At 44.1% G+C, this 14,131-nt stretch overlaps 1 protein-coding gene across 2 annotated transcripts; it reads right to left on the bottom strand.

Moving 5' to 3' along the window:
• Positions 1–1,011: 1,011 nt before the first annotated feature.
• Positions 1,012–13,869, bottom strand: nle1 (notchless homolog 1 (Drosophila)). Of its 2 annotated transcripts, XR_006080297.1 has the most exons (14): positions 13,761–13,869; positions 10,755–10,928; positions 10,353–10,573; positions 10,201–10,280; positions 9,671–9,747; positions 7,181–7,278; positions 6,900–7,092; positions 6,638–6,773; positions 6,443–6,489; positions 6,135–6,337; positions 3,755–3,914; positions 2,424–2,494; positions 2,069–2,338; positions 1,012–1,289 (listed from the first exon to the last, which is right to left on the bottom strand). XR_006080297.1 is itself a non-coding variant. In XM_024392848.2 (13 exons), the coding sequence occupies exons 2-13, from the start codon at positions 10,887–10,889 to the stop codon at positions 2,326–2,328; spliced, it is 1,434 nt and encodes a 477-aa protein (XP_024248616.1). In that variant the 5' UTR covers positions 10,890–10,928; positions 13,761–13,869; the 3' UTR covers positions 1,012–2,325. The 2 variants fall into 2 exon arrangements, 1 of the variants encoding a protein (XP_024248616.1); XM_024392848.2 differs by having other exon boundaries at positions 1,012–2,338.
• Between the last annotated feature and the right edge of the window lie 262 nt (positions 13,870–14,131).

The following is a 14,131-nucleotide window of genomic DNA, read 5'->3' on the forward strand; positions in this document are numbered from 1 at the left end:
CTTCTCTGCAGATCCTCTTAAGCTGTTAGGTTGGATGTGGAATATTGCTGCACTGCTATTTTCAGGTCTCTCCAGAGATGTTCGATTCGGTCCAAGTACAGGCTCGGGCTGGGCCACTCACGGACCTTCAGAGACTTGTCCTGAAGCCACTCCTGCATTGTCTTGGCTGTGTGCTTAGGGTCATTGTCCTGTTGGAAGGTGAAGCTTCACCCCAGTCAGAGGTCGTGAGCAGGTTTTCATCAAGGATCTCTGCTCTTTGTTCTGTTTATCTTCCCTTCGATCCTGACTAATCTCCCAGTCCCTGCCGCTGAAAAAAATCCCCACAGCGTGATGCGGCCACCACCATGCCTGATTGGTGGAGTGCTGCAGTTGCTTGTCCTTCCATCTCCACAGAGGAACTTGAGGTCTGTCAGTGACCATCAGGTTCTTGGTCACCTCCCTTTTGGTGATTCCAAACATTTTCCATTTAAGAATGGAGGCCAATGTATTCTTGGGGACCTTCCATGCTGCAGACTTTTTTTGGTAGCCTTCCCCAGATCTGTGCCTGGACACAATCATGTCTCGGAGCTCTACGGACAATTCCTTCGACCTCATGGCTTGTTTTTTTCCTCAGACCTGCACTGTCAACTGTGGGACCTTATAGACAGGTGTGTGCGCCTTTATAAATCATGTCCAATCAATTGAGTTTACCACAGGTGGCTCCAAGTTGTAGAAACATCAAGCATGATCTAAATGGTTCTCTGATCCATGTCCCTACTTTTTTTAAAAAGGTATCTGTGGCCAACAGATGCATATCTGTATTCCCAGTCATGTGTAATCCATAGACTAGGGCCTAATTTGTTTATTTAAATTGACTTATTTCCATTCTTGAAGTCGGGTAAACCAATCACAGAGACTGTTCTATCTCCAGAAGACAGTTCTGTGAAAGAGTACATTTTATTCCTCTCTGGTTCTATAAACTAAGGAACAAACACAAATTGACATCCACAAAATGACAGAGTACTCAGAACCTTCGATATCTAAGGTGTTTAATGATGAAGCACTATGATCTTGGTTTACATAGTAGAATACAGAGGGAGAGGTCCTTCAGACAGTGACTAGATCAGACACAGCAGATAACTTAAAAATAGAGCCATCGGGCTAGGTATAGAGGACCAGTCAGTCAAAGGACAGAGCAGCTAAGGATCCTGTCACTAACGTAGAGGGAAGCAGCAGGGCAGGACTTCGCCTTTCAGTTGACTGACCACAGAGGATTAGAGCAGAGACACAGCAGGTGTCAGGAACGTAGGCTGTATTAGTCAAGAGAGAACCAGCAGGTCAGAAGCAGCCAGGACCAGGGAGGTGATTATAGTTTGAGTTGTATAGAAAAATTGCTATTTCGTTTGTATATTATTTAGTTTCAGTTTTAGCTTTAGTGTTAGAGATAGAAAGCATGCGTGGGAGACTAGGAGAAGGGGGGGTTACTTCTTGCCACTGGGGGGCAGTAATACAAAAGGAGATGGTCATTAGGTTGTTTATATTATAAATGTGGTGCCAAAAATATAGAAGGAGGAAACCCTGTTGCACATGTTTACACCAATCCAATACTTTTCAACTTTAGTAGTACATTTAGATGTTTTCCTGATAGCTAGTGATAACTAGTGATACACAAGCTAGGCCTATTTGAAATATCGCCATCTTCTGGCAGCACTTACCCCCCAGATTCAGTAGCTTGAACCCCCCCTAAACCTTGAAAACCCAATTACATTATTGCAGAACATTAGGGGGGAAAACTAAAACTGATCATTCAAGATGGCTTTTATTTTTTAAGTCGTTTTGGAGTCAAATATAGTTTTCATTTTTCAAACGGGTTTGTTAATTATATTTATTTCAATTTACTAAATCATTTTTTCCTGATTAGTTTTACTTTACTATGTTAACCTTGAGAGAGAGGGGATGCATTAATAGAAGACACCAGGTGTTCCAACTACCTGTATTAAGACTCCTTTATTCCTACAGTCCCCTTGCTGTGTACCTGCCCGCTAGGGCTCAGGTATAGACGTCAACACACACCTATTAGATATAGTACCTTACTAGCCTCCGGCTCCCTCCACTACTTCCTTGCCTCTGGTTATATCCTCCTCTCCATTTCTCATCACTCGCTCCCTCCTACATCACTTTGATCAGCAGTCCTCGGTAAGTGTGGTTGTTGTTGACAGGTAAAGCAGGGCATTATGTTCCAATGTAGGACCAGGAAGTCTCAGATCACTGGCCCCGCCTTCTGTCCGTCATCCTGGCTTCCTGATTGGTGGAGACAGGGGCTAGTAAGGCACGTGATTGGTGTGGCTACCTCCTCCATCTGTTAAGATACAGGAAATAGAGCGGTTACTCTACTGACCACGGGAGAGATCGTGTGAGGTAGTGACTGTGTGAGAGGGACTTACATTCTGAGACACTTGTCTTTTCCTCCACTGACTACTCTCTGGCCATCAGGACTCCAGTCTACTGCAAACACCTGTGAGTGAGAGAGTGACAAACATGTGCATCTTCAATATGTTCCCATTGTTTCTCTTTAGTTAATTTAACTATATGTCACAAGTAAAAGCCTTGGGTAGCAAGTTGATACAATTCCAAGTCTGGAAGGTTATAACCACCCTCCGTTTTAGGAAGTGTAAAATAAAAACATTTAAAAAACTTCCCCTTTTAGTCTACACATTTTATCTGCCCATATAAAGCCTTATGACCAAGAATACTTTTTTAAAGGATCTACTCAGTGGGGTAATTGTTATTACCAAAAATAAACAAAAACTTTGGGAGCCATGCCAGTTATTATTTTTCTTACTGCCATCATTTCATACATTTTATATCCTTAGATTTTAGAGTAAAGGAAACCTGCTAATTTTGTTTATATTCATGTTTACCAATACCTGTTACCTTTGGGTCCTGTCTAATTCTTTCTGCAAGTGGTTCATTTGCCAGTGCAAACAGGAGGGGGGAGAGGGTACATCCCTGTCATGTGCCGTTTAAAAAGGCAATCTATTGGTTTTTAAAACAATAACACTTAACAGAATTCCCAGTCAAATCCTATTGCCTGGTATGACGACTAGGGAGCAATGAAGTTCTAACGCAGTCACACAATAGCTTGAATTTTGTACCGAAGTTGACAATCACGTCGACTGTTGTTCCTTTAATTTGTTATGTGCATACGCGACTCAACAAAAATAGCAAGTGATCACAGCTCTTTCCCTTAGTTACGGGTCTCACTCAATTTCGATCCGACCGCACCCAAGATCCCATTAGGCTTACAGAAATGATTGCCTATAAAAACATATCTAACAGATGGGATACACAAACAAAACTGTAGCAAAGCTACATTCCTTGCCAAATCACAACACTTTAATCACAAATACAAAATGGACTGGTTGATTAAAGTAGTGTTCCAACCATGAGCTGCAGCTTTGGAATAAATTAGTCTCGTCTATGTTGTGTTTTTTTCCGAACTGCTATAGTGTGCCATTTAGAGTAGGTTCCAACCCCCAACAGACTCTTACAAGATTCTTTAAGAAGAAATTAGTGGGTCAGTTAAGTATTTTTTTTAAAATAAATAATATACTGCAATTCACAAAGAGTTGCAAACACTTGTTGAAATTCCTTCACTCATTTAACTGATGGAGGTTCCATCACTTCTCTTAACACGTGTGGACCCAGAACTTAATTGAGCATCTCTTTTAATTTTAGAGCCCCATTTGTGGAAAACACCATCCCTCCCTCTCACCTCATCTGCGTGTCCAGGTAGATCAGTGTGTAGTTTGCCAGTCTTGATGTCCCAGACCTTCAGAGTGGAGTCACTGGAACCACTGACCATCAGTCTACTGTCTGCTGACCACGCCACCTGGTACACTGCTGCTACATGACCACGCAGGGACTGTAGGTACCTACACACACACACACACAGTTAGAGTCCCACCCGGTGGAGAGCAGAACTACTACATACAGAGACAGTGTTTATGTAGGTTTACATATTGTACCAATGTTTTTATTCTCTGTAAACAGAACTGGTGCTTAGTGAATCAAATGTTCAGTGTGAATCAGAATAGAACAGAGATCTGGACTCTGTCATTATGCAAGCACAGTCGATAGAACATGGTGCTGGCAGCCCCAAGGCTTGTCGGCTCAATTCCCGCTGGGGCCATTCGTATGTCAAAAAATGTATGCATGCATGTCCAAGTCACCTCCAAGTCACGTCTGATAAATGGCATACATTATGGATTAGAATTCCCCCACTCTTATTACATACTACCCGGAGCAGTTCCCCCACTACTATACATACTTCCCGGCGCAGTTCCCCCACTACTATACATACTACAGTTCCCCCACTACTATACATACTACCCCGGCGCAGTTCCCCCACTACTATACATACTACCCGGCGCAGTTACCCGGCGCCCCCACTACTATACATACTACCCGGCGCAGTTCCCCCACTACTATACATACTTCCCGGCGCAGTTCCCCCACTACTATACATACTATACATACTACCCGGCGCAGTTCCCCCACTACTATACATACTACTCCCCCATACATACATTACCCGGCGCAGTTCCCCACTACTATACATACTACCCGCAGTTCCCCCACTACTATACATTACCCGGCGCAGTTCCCCCACTACTATACATACTACATACCCGGCGCAGTTCCCCCACTACTATACATACTTACCCGGCGCAGTTCCCCACTACTATACATACAGTTCCCCCATACATACATTCCCGGCGCAGTTCCCCCACTACAGTTCCCCCATACATACTACCCGGCGCAGTTCCCCACCCCACCCTACAGTTCCCCCACTACTATACATACTCCCGGCGCAGTTCCCCCCCACTACTACCCGGCGCAGTTCCCCCACTATACATACTACCCGGCGCAGTTCCCCCACTACTATACATACTTACCCGGCGCAGTTCCCCCCCACTACAGTTCCCCACTACATACATACCCGCGCAGTTCCCCACTACTATACATACTCCCCACTACTATACATACTTCCCGGCGCAGTTCCCCCACCTATACATACTCCCGGCGCAGTTCCCCCACTACATACATACTACCCGGCGCAGTTCCCCCACTACCCCATACTACAGTTATACATACTACCCGGCGCAGTTCCCCCCCTATACATACTACCCGGCGCAGTTCCCCACTACATACATACCCGGCGCAGTTCCCCCACTACTATACATACTTCCCGGCGCAGTTCCCCCCCCACTACAGTTCCCCCACTACTATACATACCCGGCGCAGTTCCCCCCCCATACTACAGTTATACTATACATACTACCCGGCGCAGTTCCCCCCCACTACTATACATACATACCCGCAGTTCCCCCACTACTATACATACTACCCGCAGTTCCCCCACCCATACTACAGTTCCCCACTACTATACATACTACCCGGCGCAGTTCCCCACTACTATACATACTACCCGGCGCAGTACCCGGCGCAGTTCCCCCACTACTATACATACTACCCGGCGCAGTTCCCCACTACTATACATACTTCCCGGCGCAGTTCCCCCTACTATACACAGTTCCCCCACTACTATACATACCCGGCGCAGTTCCCCCCTACTATACATACTAGTTCCCCATACTATACATACTACCCGGCAGCAGTACCCGGCGCAGTTCCCCCACTACTATACATACTACCCGGCGCAGTTCCCCCACTACTATACATACTTCCCGGCGCAGTTCCCCCCCCACTACTATACATACATACTACCCGGCGCAGTTCCCCACTACTATACATACTTCCCGGCGCAGTTCCCCACTACTATACATACTACCCGGCGCAGTTCCCCACTACTATACATACTTCCCGGCGCAGTTCCCCCCTATACATACGGCGCAGTTCCCCATACTATACATACTTCCCGGCGCAGTTCCCCACTACTATACTACAGTTCCCCCACTACTATACATACTACCCCAGTTCCCCACTACTATACATACTTCCCGCAGTTCCCCCACTACTATACATACTTCCCGGCGCGGCAGTTCCCCCACTATACATATACATACTTCCCGGCGCAGTTCCCCCACTACTATACATACTTCCCGGCGCAGTTCCCCCACTACTATACATACTTTCCGGTGCGTCCGTCCCAGATCTTGATGGACTTGTCGAAGGAAGCAGAGGCAAGGAGGCGTGTGTCGGGGGAGAACAGGACCTCGTTGATCAGAGCGCTGTGACCCGTCAGTCTCGCCAGAGGCTTCTTATCCTCTGCTGGGTTCCAGAGGAACAAGGTGAAGTCATCAGAGCCCGACACAAGACGCTCCGGGGCCTCACCCTACACAAAGGGTAAGAGGTTCAGTGGACCCCAGGACCCCCTTGGCGGCAGCTAATGGGGATCCTAATAAATACTAAATACACAGCAGAGACAGGAGACACTCACCCGGACTTTGTTGTATCTCTGCAAGGCTTTCTCTTTGAGTTCCTCAACTGTGGAGAGAACAGAGGTGTCAAAACTATGTTCAATATCACTACTCCAAGAGTTGGGCAGAGACAGAGGTTTACGTATAAAGTCAGAAAGAGCAAATAGAGAGGCACAGAGGAAGGAGAGAGAGGCACAGAGGACAGGTGTACGTACATGTGCCAGTCTGGTCCTGGGGGTTGATGGTAGCGTCGGCGGGTTCAAAGGCACCAGTCCGTAGCACATAGTCAGTACTGAGAGCCAGGGTGTTGACCCAGTGAGCATGGCCTTGAAGAGTCCTGCACTGGACCCCCTGAGGAGGAGGGGGAAGAGGAGAGGGGTCAGATGAAGTAGAATGTCTGCCTCCCAAATGGTACCTTATTCCATATAGTGCACTACTTTTGACCAGGGTCTCACACACACACACACACCCACTTACATCTTTTGCCCTCCAGACTTTAATGGTCCTGTCCTGTGATGATGTGTATAGCAGTCCGTCTCCTCCCCACTTCACACAGGTAACAGACTGGGTGTGCCCCGTCAGGATCCTCTCACAGCGCCCCAACACAACGTCCCAAACCCTCACCGCCCCGTCCTTACTGCTGCTAGCCAGGTAACGGCACTCTGGGTTACTGAGAAGAGAGTGCACAAGATAGTTATATTAGAGAGAAAGGAGAAAAGAGAGCAAGATGAAAAGATAAATAGAAGAGTAAATCTTACAGGTGTAGAGGTTCCCAGGAGATCCATGTGATCCACTTGGTGTGTCCTGTCAGGGTCTTCCCCATCTGCTGTCCTGTCACTGGGTCCCATATACAGATCTACACAGAGAGACACTGGTTAACACACACACCTGAGACTGGGTCCCAGATACAGATCTGAGGAGAAACAGTGAGTGTGTGTGTCAATTCCAATGTCATTTCAATTCTGGAGTTGAAGCAAGAAGTGGAGAAATTACTTAGAAATACTATTTGGGGAATTGAATTATAATTAAGACTGTCTCAATTGGAATTGAAAAAGAAAGCCATCCTTGGAATGGAATTATAATTTTAAAACTTGAATTGTATTATAATTGTGCAAATTCCAAATTACTGGAGTTAATGCATTTAGCATTGAAATGGAATGAAACTTTGTTTTAAATCAAATAATTATATACATGAATGTGTATACATCATTTGTTATGTTTTCTAATGAGGAATTGACATGCAATATATTTCCAGTTAGATCATTTTTTGTCCAATTAAAGTGATAGTTCAACTAAATTACATATTGGTTTCCTTACCCTTAGGCAGTCTGAACTATGGCATTGTCATTTTGTCATTTGGGTGAACTATCCCTTAAAGGGTAGGAAGCACGACTTTTTACTCACCAAAGTAACAGTGTGGTCAAAGACAGTTGTAGTCACAATCTGGTTACATATAACTACAAACAGTTACGGTTTTTATACATATTTATTAACTTATCTGCGAACATCTTCTAAACGACCCACAATGCACCATTCTTCAACATCATATGGAACCCAATATACTGCCGTTACAAGAGCCATGCTCTACTGAGCTACAGAAGACTACAACATGTTGCATTGCTTACTTTTAACTTGGAACAATTCTGGTGTCAGGGGGCTGATGAACATGTTTCCCTGCATGCCATTTGACTGGTCCATTCTTTGTGTCGGTGTAGATTGAGCGCTCCTTATATTATGCCGCACAAAGGAATATATATATTTTTTTTTAAATCTACTCCAATCCGTCAGCGGTTGGATTTACTGCACCCGTTGTTGAGATGGTGGAGCCAGTTCGTATGGTTTAGGTTCTCTGGTCAACTTGCAATCAGTCGGAATGCAAAAGGTGGGCGATGAACGATCCTAAATACTGCAAATTCAACAATTGGTTGGATTTCAATGGGAAATAAACACCACCCTGAAGGTTATCATGCGTCGTCTGGTATTTGAATAAACGTACAATTGCATATTAATTTATGCAGCCCTTGATAAGAGGCTGGACATGCAAGTGAAGGCTACAAGGTTGATAAGAATTGAATAAAACAACCATCACTAACAAAACAGTCATGAGTGGTAATTCCAGTGTTCACTCTAAAGGCACACTGGGATATATGCAAATATCTGCATATATCCCAGAGTAGAGTGCCTGTTAAGTGAACGTTGGAATTACCACTCATGACTGTGTTTGCTAGTGATGGTTGTTGCATTCAATTCTTATCAACCTTGTATCCTTCAACAAATGAGCGGATAGTGAATATAGTATCCTTAAAAATGCAACCCTTTATGAAAATCCATTACATATCGCAAGGCTATAGCGCAACAGTCTAGTTTTACCCTAACACAGATACTGAAACAAACCATTTTTATTAAAAAAAAAAAATCTGCCTGCAATAAAGTATGCTGGAAAACATGATAATGATGGGTGTGGTTTTGAGTGTCTGAGTGTAACTTTACACAGTAAAGTAAAAAGACAATCACACTCAACTCAGTTATTAACACCTAGGGGTTATTTTACAACACTGAATGTTAATTTAACTCCTCAACGAATAAACCTCTAATCCATTTTTATTGAGACAGGGACTCCACTCTACTTTCAGTATTGCTGCTTTCATGAAAGGTGGAGATGGGAATTGAACCCTGGTCTCCGGTGGGGAAGCACACATTTGCTTGTTGCTGGGAGTGTTGCCCACATGACCACGGCTGTCTGCTGTGAACAAGCCTCTTATTTCTATCATGAATCCGTTTGTAAACTATGCATTTAAGCAAATAACAACATGTTTAAATGTTACATAAAGGGTATATTACAGAAATGGTTGTTTGAATAAAATAAATAAAAAACGTAGCAAATGTGTTTTAGGCGTTGCCCATTCTCAAAAAATGGTTTAGCGATTGTAATAATTTATAGAGCATGGAGCTTTGTTCCCACACTGTGACAAACAAATTGGGGAAAAACATGTATAAAGAACACAGTAGCCATTACCGTGTGGAATAGAGTATTTCATGCTGTTCATATTAAACAGCTTTCATTTATCTAGAATAATGAAGTAGGAATTGTATTTTTGAATAATTAGAATTCGAGATTAGTTGAATTGACTCAATTTAAGAACTGCTCAAGAACTACTCAATTTAAGAATTTTGAATTGATGGGTTTTCTGGGGAGAGGGAACTTAATTTGTGGAATTGACCCCAACCCTGGTGTAAGTGTGTCTCACCTGGCTGTTCTTGCAGCCAGAAGCCAACTTCCGTCCGTCAGGTGACCAGGAAATAGTCAGCACCCAGTGGGAGTGGCCTAAAGGAGGAGAGGAGACCGTGAGTGTTCACAAGGGTCAGGTCGATCAATTCTACACATTGCTCTCTGTGTGTGTGATGGCCCGATTATTTGAATATTCGAACGGACGTTAGTATTCGATTACCTGACAGAGTATTCATTTAAAAATAAATAATATACTGTACAAGTATTCACAACACTGACTTAGGTCCTAAGTCTTAGGACTTAAGACCCAGTTCACGAGCTCTATGGCTTCTTCTACATGTCGCCAGTCTTTAGGCATTGTTTCAGGCTTATACTCTGAAAAATGAGGGAGATACAGCACTTTCAATGAGTGGACAGTGGACATTTCCAACACCTGCTGGTTAGTCTGGCTTAAACACTTTTTTGCTGTGGTATAGTTTTCGGTATCGTCATACTAAACCTGGTATCGAAGTAAAAATTCTGATACGGTAACAACACTAGTGCGTGTACCTCTGGAGGTATGTTGTGGTGTCTCGGTGGTCAGGTCCCAGAACCTCACTGTAGTGTCTCCAGAACCACTGGCCAGGTACCTGAGGAACACACATTACAGTTAGCCCAGTGTGTGTGTATATCTCCGTCTTTGTGTGTGTGTATATACTTACTTCCCAGTAGGGCTGAATGCGGCAGAGATGACAGCCTCTGTGTGTCCCTGTAGGGAGGAGGTACAGCGAGCGACAGCCCTGACCCTGAACACCGCCTGGGGTTGGTACACTACGGGCAGAACCGCCTCAGTCTCCACCCCCAGGGCCTTCACACACACCCTCAGGCTCTCCACCACCTCCGCCTCGCCACGCACAAAAAATGCCAATGGTACCGGCTCCTCCTGGAGTGATATTGAGAAGAGGTATTAGTTTATTTGGATCCCCGTTAAGATTTGACTATCACAACAGCCCAGGACAGAGTAGAGGGAAGGGAGTAAGAGGCAGGGTTAGAGAGATGGAAGTTAAGTGTGGATCCTTGGGGATTCAAAGCAATACGTTGCAGTGTGTGAGCGTTGTGTGTACCTTCTGTAGCAGTGCATTGCAGACCAGCTGTAGTTTGTCAGGTGTGATGTCCAGCGGGACATCAAAGGGAGAACCCAGCGGCTCCCCCGCTTCATCCTGAAACTGGATCAACAGCCGCTCCACATCACTGGACATCCTTTCTGCTCGGGGATGGATTAGGGGTTGGAGCTAGGGCTGGGACGATACAAGTAGATCCATGTTTTTCCATGGCAAAAATAAAAACACACGAAGCAGACCAAACTCATTGGTCGTTAAAAAAAAAGTTACACATGTCAAATACCATGCAATGCTACAAGCTATACCAAAACGTCTGTACTTTTCCCCATACTAGACCATGAAAAAACGGTCCAGTACTAGAATTTGTTACTTTCAGTACTTCTATCAAATGTGTCTCATGGATCAACTCGCATACTCATGTCTATCAGCGCAGCAGAGGTCCGTCCCCCTTATAGCGTGAGACAGGCACTGTGCCCTGCTCCAGTTACCCATTGTTAGCCTGCCCTGCACTGGGAGTCTGGGCTGCATCATAGCTCCTCAGTCATGCTGCACAGAAGTTAACACACTAATCATGTCTACACGGCATGTAGAACATTTTGAAACTCAATAACTAGGGATGCCAAAAATTGACAGTTCAGGTTCATGAGTCTGCGTTTAAAAAAGCTGTAGTGTAGTCTACCCTAACAGACAAACAAACACGCCATAATAAAGGGGCCACAACATTATATCTGAAAAGGGTAATTGATGTAATTTCATATTATGAGACAAAACACCAGCAACAAAAGACTAGCCCAAAGATACTGTATCCCTGTGACACCGGCCCCATAAATGGCCTAAACTAGGATATTCTACACACAATAGACCGAAGACTGAACACATCCAGTCATTAGAAAACAGCAGGCAGGCCAGGGAGAGAAGAGGAGCAGGCAGAACCGTGGGCATACACTACCAGTCAAAAGTTAAAACACCTACCCATTCAAGGGTCTCTCTTATTTTTACTATTATCTACAATGTAGAACAATAGCGAAGACATCAAAACTATGAAATAGCACATATGGAATCATGTAGTAAGCAACAACAACAAAAAAGTGTTTAAGTCTAAATATATTTTACATTTGAGATTCTTCAAATAGCCACCCTTGGCCCTGACAGCTTTACACACTCTTGGCATTCACTCAACCATATTCATGAGGTAGTCACCTGAAATGCGTTTCAATTGACAGATGTGCCTTGTTAAAATAATTGATTTCCTTCTTAATGCGTTTGAGCCAATCAGTTGTGTTGTGACAAGGTAGAGATGGTATACATAAGATGGTATTTGACCAAATATGGCTAAGTCCATATTATGGCAAGAACAGCTCAAATAAGCAAGGAGAAACAGTCCATCAGCTGGTCTTCAAGACATGAAGGTCAGTCAAAACGGAACATTTCAAGAACTTAAGAATGTTCCTTCATGTGCAGTCACAAAAACCATCAAGCACTATGATGAAACTGGCTCTCATGAGGACCGCCACAAAAATGGAAGAGCAGAGTTACCTCTGCTGCAGAGGATACGTTCATTAGAGTTACCAGCCTCAAATTGCAGCCCAAATAAACACTTCACAGATTTCAAGACATCTCAACAGCAACTGTTCAGAGGAGACTGCTACAAAGAAACCATTACTAGAGGACACCAATAAGAAGAGACTTGCTTGGGCCAAGAAACAAGCAATGGACATTAGACCGGTAGAAATGTGTCCTTTGGTCTGGAGTCCAAATTGTAGATTTTTGGTTCCAACCTCCATGTCTTTGAGAGCCGGTGTGGGTGAACGGATGCTCTCTGCATGTGTATTTCCCACCGTAAAGCATGGAGGAGGAGGTGTTATAGTGTGGGTGAACGGATGCTTTCTGCATGTGTATTTCCCACCGTAAAGCATGGAGGAGGAGGTGTTATGGTGTGGGTGAACGGATGCTCTCTGCATGTGTATTTCCCACCGTAAAGCATGGAGGTGTGATGGTGCTTTGCTGGTGACACGGTTTGTGATTTATTTAGAATTCAAGGCACACTTAACCAGCATTGCTACCACAGCATTCTGCAGCGATACACCATCCCATCTGGTTTGGGTTTAGTGGGACTATCATGTACCTGTCACCTGCAAAACAATTTAAATACCTGCTGACTTCAGTTAGTATGTATGTATGCAACATGTGCACGCATTTACTCATGACCGAAGGCACGAGCAAAAGACAGAAGTACGTGCACACTAAGTGAAGTCAGCAGGCTTTTACATGGCTTTGCACATGTGTAACCGGTGTGAAATGGATAGCTAGTTAGCGGGATGTTGTTTCCCATACTCTGCAAGGGCCGAGGCTTTTGTGGAGCGCTAAGTAACGATGCTTCGAGGGTGTCAGATGTGTGCTGAGGGTCCCTGGTCGAGCCCAGGTAGGGGCGAGGAGAAGGACGAAAGCAATCATGTTACATGCACCAGGTAATATACATGTCTTCTTCAGCACCGCACTCTAGAAAGTGGGTTAAACATTAAGTTACTTTTCTGTCTCAAATTTCCTACATGTGAAGGCCAGACAACACAGACAACCGGTAGAGTAAGATCAAACGTAAATGTAAACATTCTGGCTTGGAAATAACTTCTACACGATTTTGCAGTGTAGCTATCCCAAATAATTATGTATTAGAACCTGATTAATCAGACTAGGCGCTCGTAATCCACTAAAGTATGTGAAGCAACAGGGAGAGATGGCTTCCCATCTAACGTTATGGCAACAAACTAACGTAAATAATGATAATAATAGAAGTCAATAAATTATATCATATATTTGGTTCAAACAGTAGCCAGGCTAACATGCTAGCTTGTTTCCCAGACATGTTATTGTGGCCAACTATGCCGGTTCTGATCATTTGTTTCGGTCCTCCAACAATCACATCCTCCTAACAGCAGCCGACAACTCAACCTTAAAACCAAACGATTTTACAACATCAATCCGTAACGTTAAACACAAATAGATAAATACCTTTTCAGTGTTCCAACAACTTCTGAAATGCACGTGTGTATGAAGTTCACGCAGCAGCAACGGAAGTTTCTCACACGTCACTAAAATGCGACTGACTTGGTTAGAAGTGAAAGGGAGGGGCTCCCGCTGGATAGGAGAAATCTGTGGCTTTATCGTACACATTCATGAACAAATATTAGCTTTAAGGTCTTAATTGAATTTTAGGTATAAGCTTAGTGTGGTTGAGGATAAGGTTAGGTTTCAAATCAGATTTGAAGAAGATAAATTGTAGAAAGGGGCGGGGTTTATGACTTTGTGGCTGTGTTAACTAGTGACGACCGAAATGGAGAGGCTATACCAAAGAGTATCTATTATATTGACAAGATAGAACT

Source organism: Oncorhynchus tshawytscha, linkage group LG29, assembly GCF_018296145.1.
Source record: "Oncorhynchus tshawytscha isolate Ot180627B linkage group LG29, Otsh_v2.0, whole genome shotgun sequence".
In the NCBI taxonomy this organism is placed as follows: Eukaryota; Metazoa; Chordata; class Actinopteri; order Salmoniformes; family Salmonidae; genus Oncorhynchus; species Oncorhynchus tshawytscha.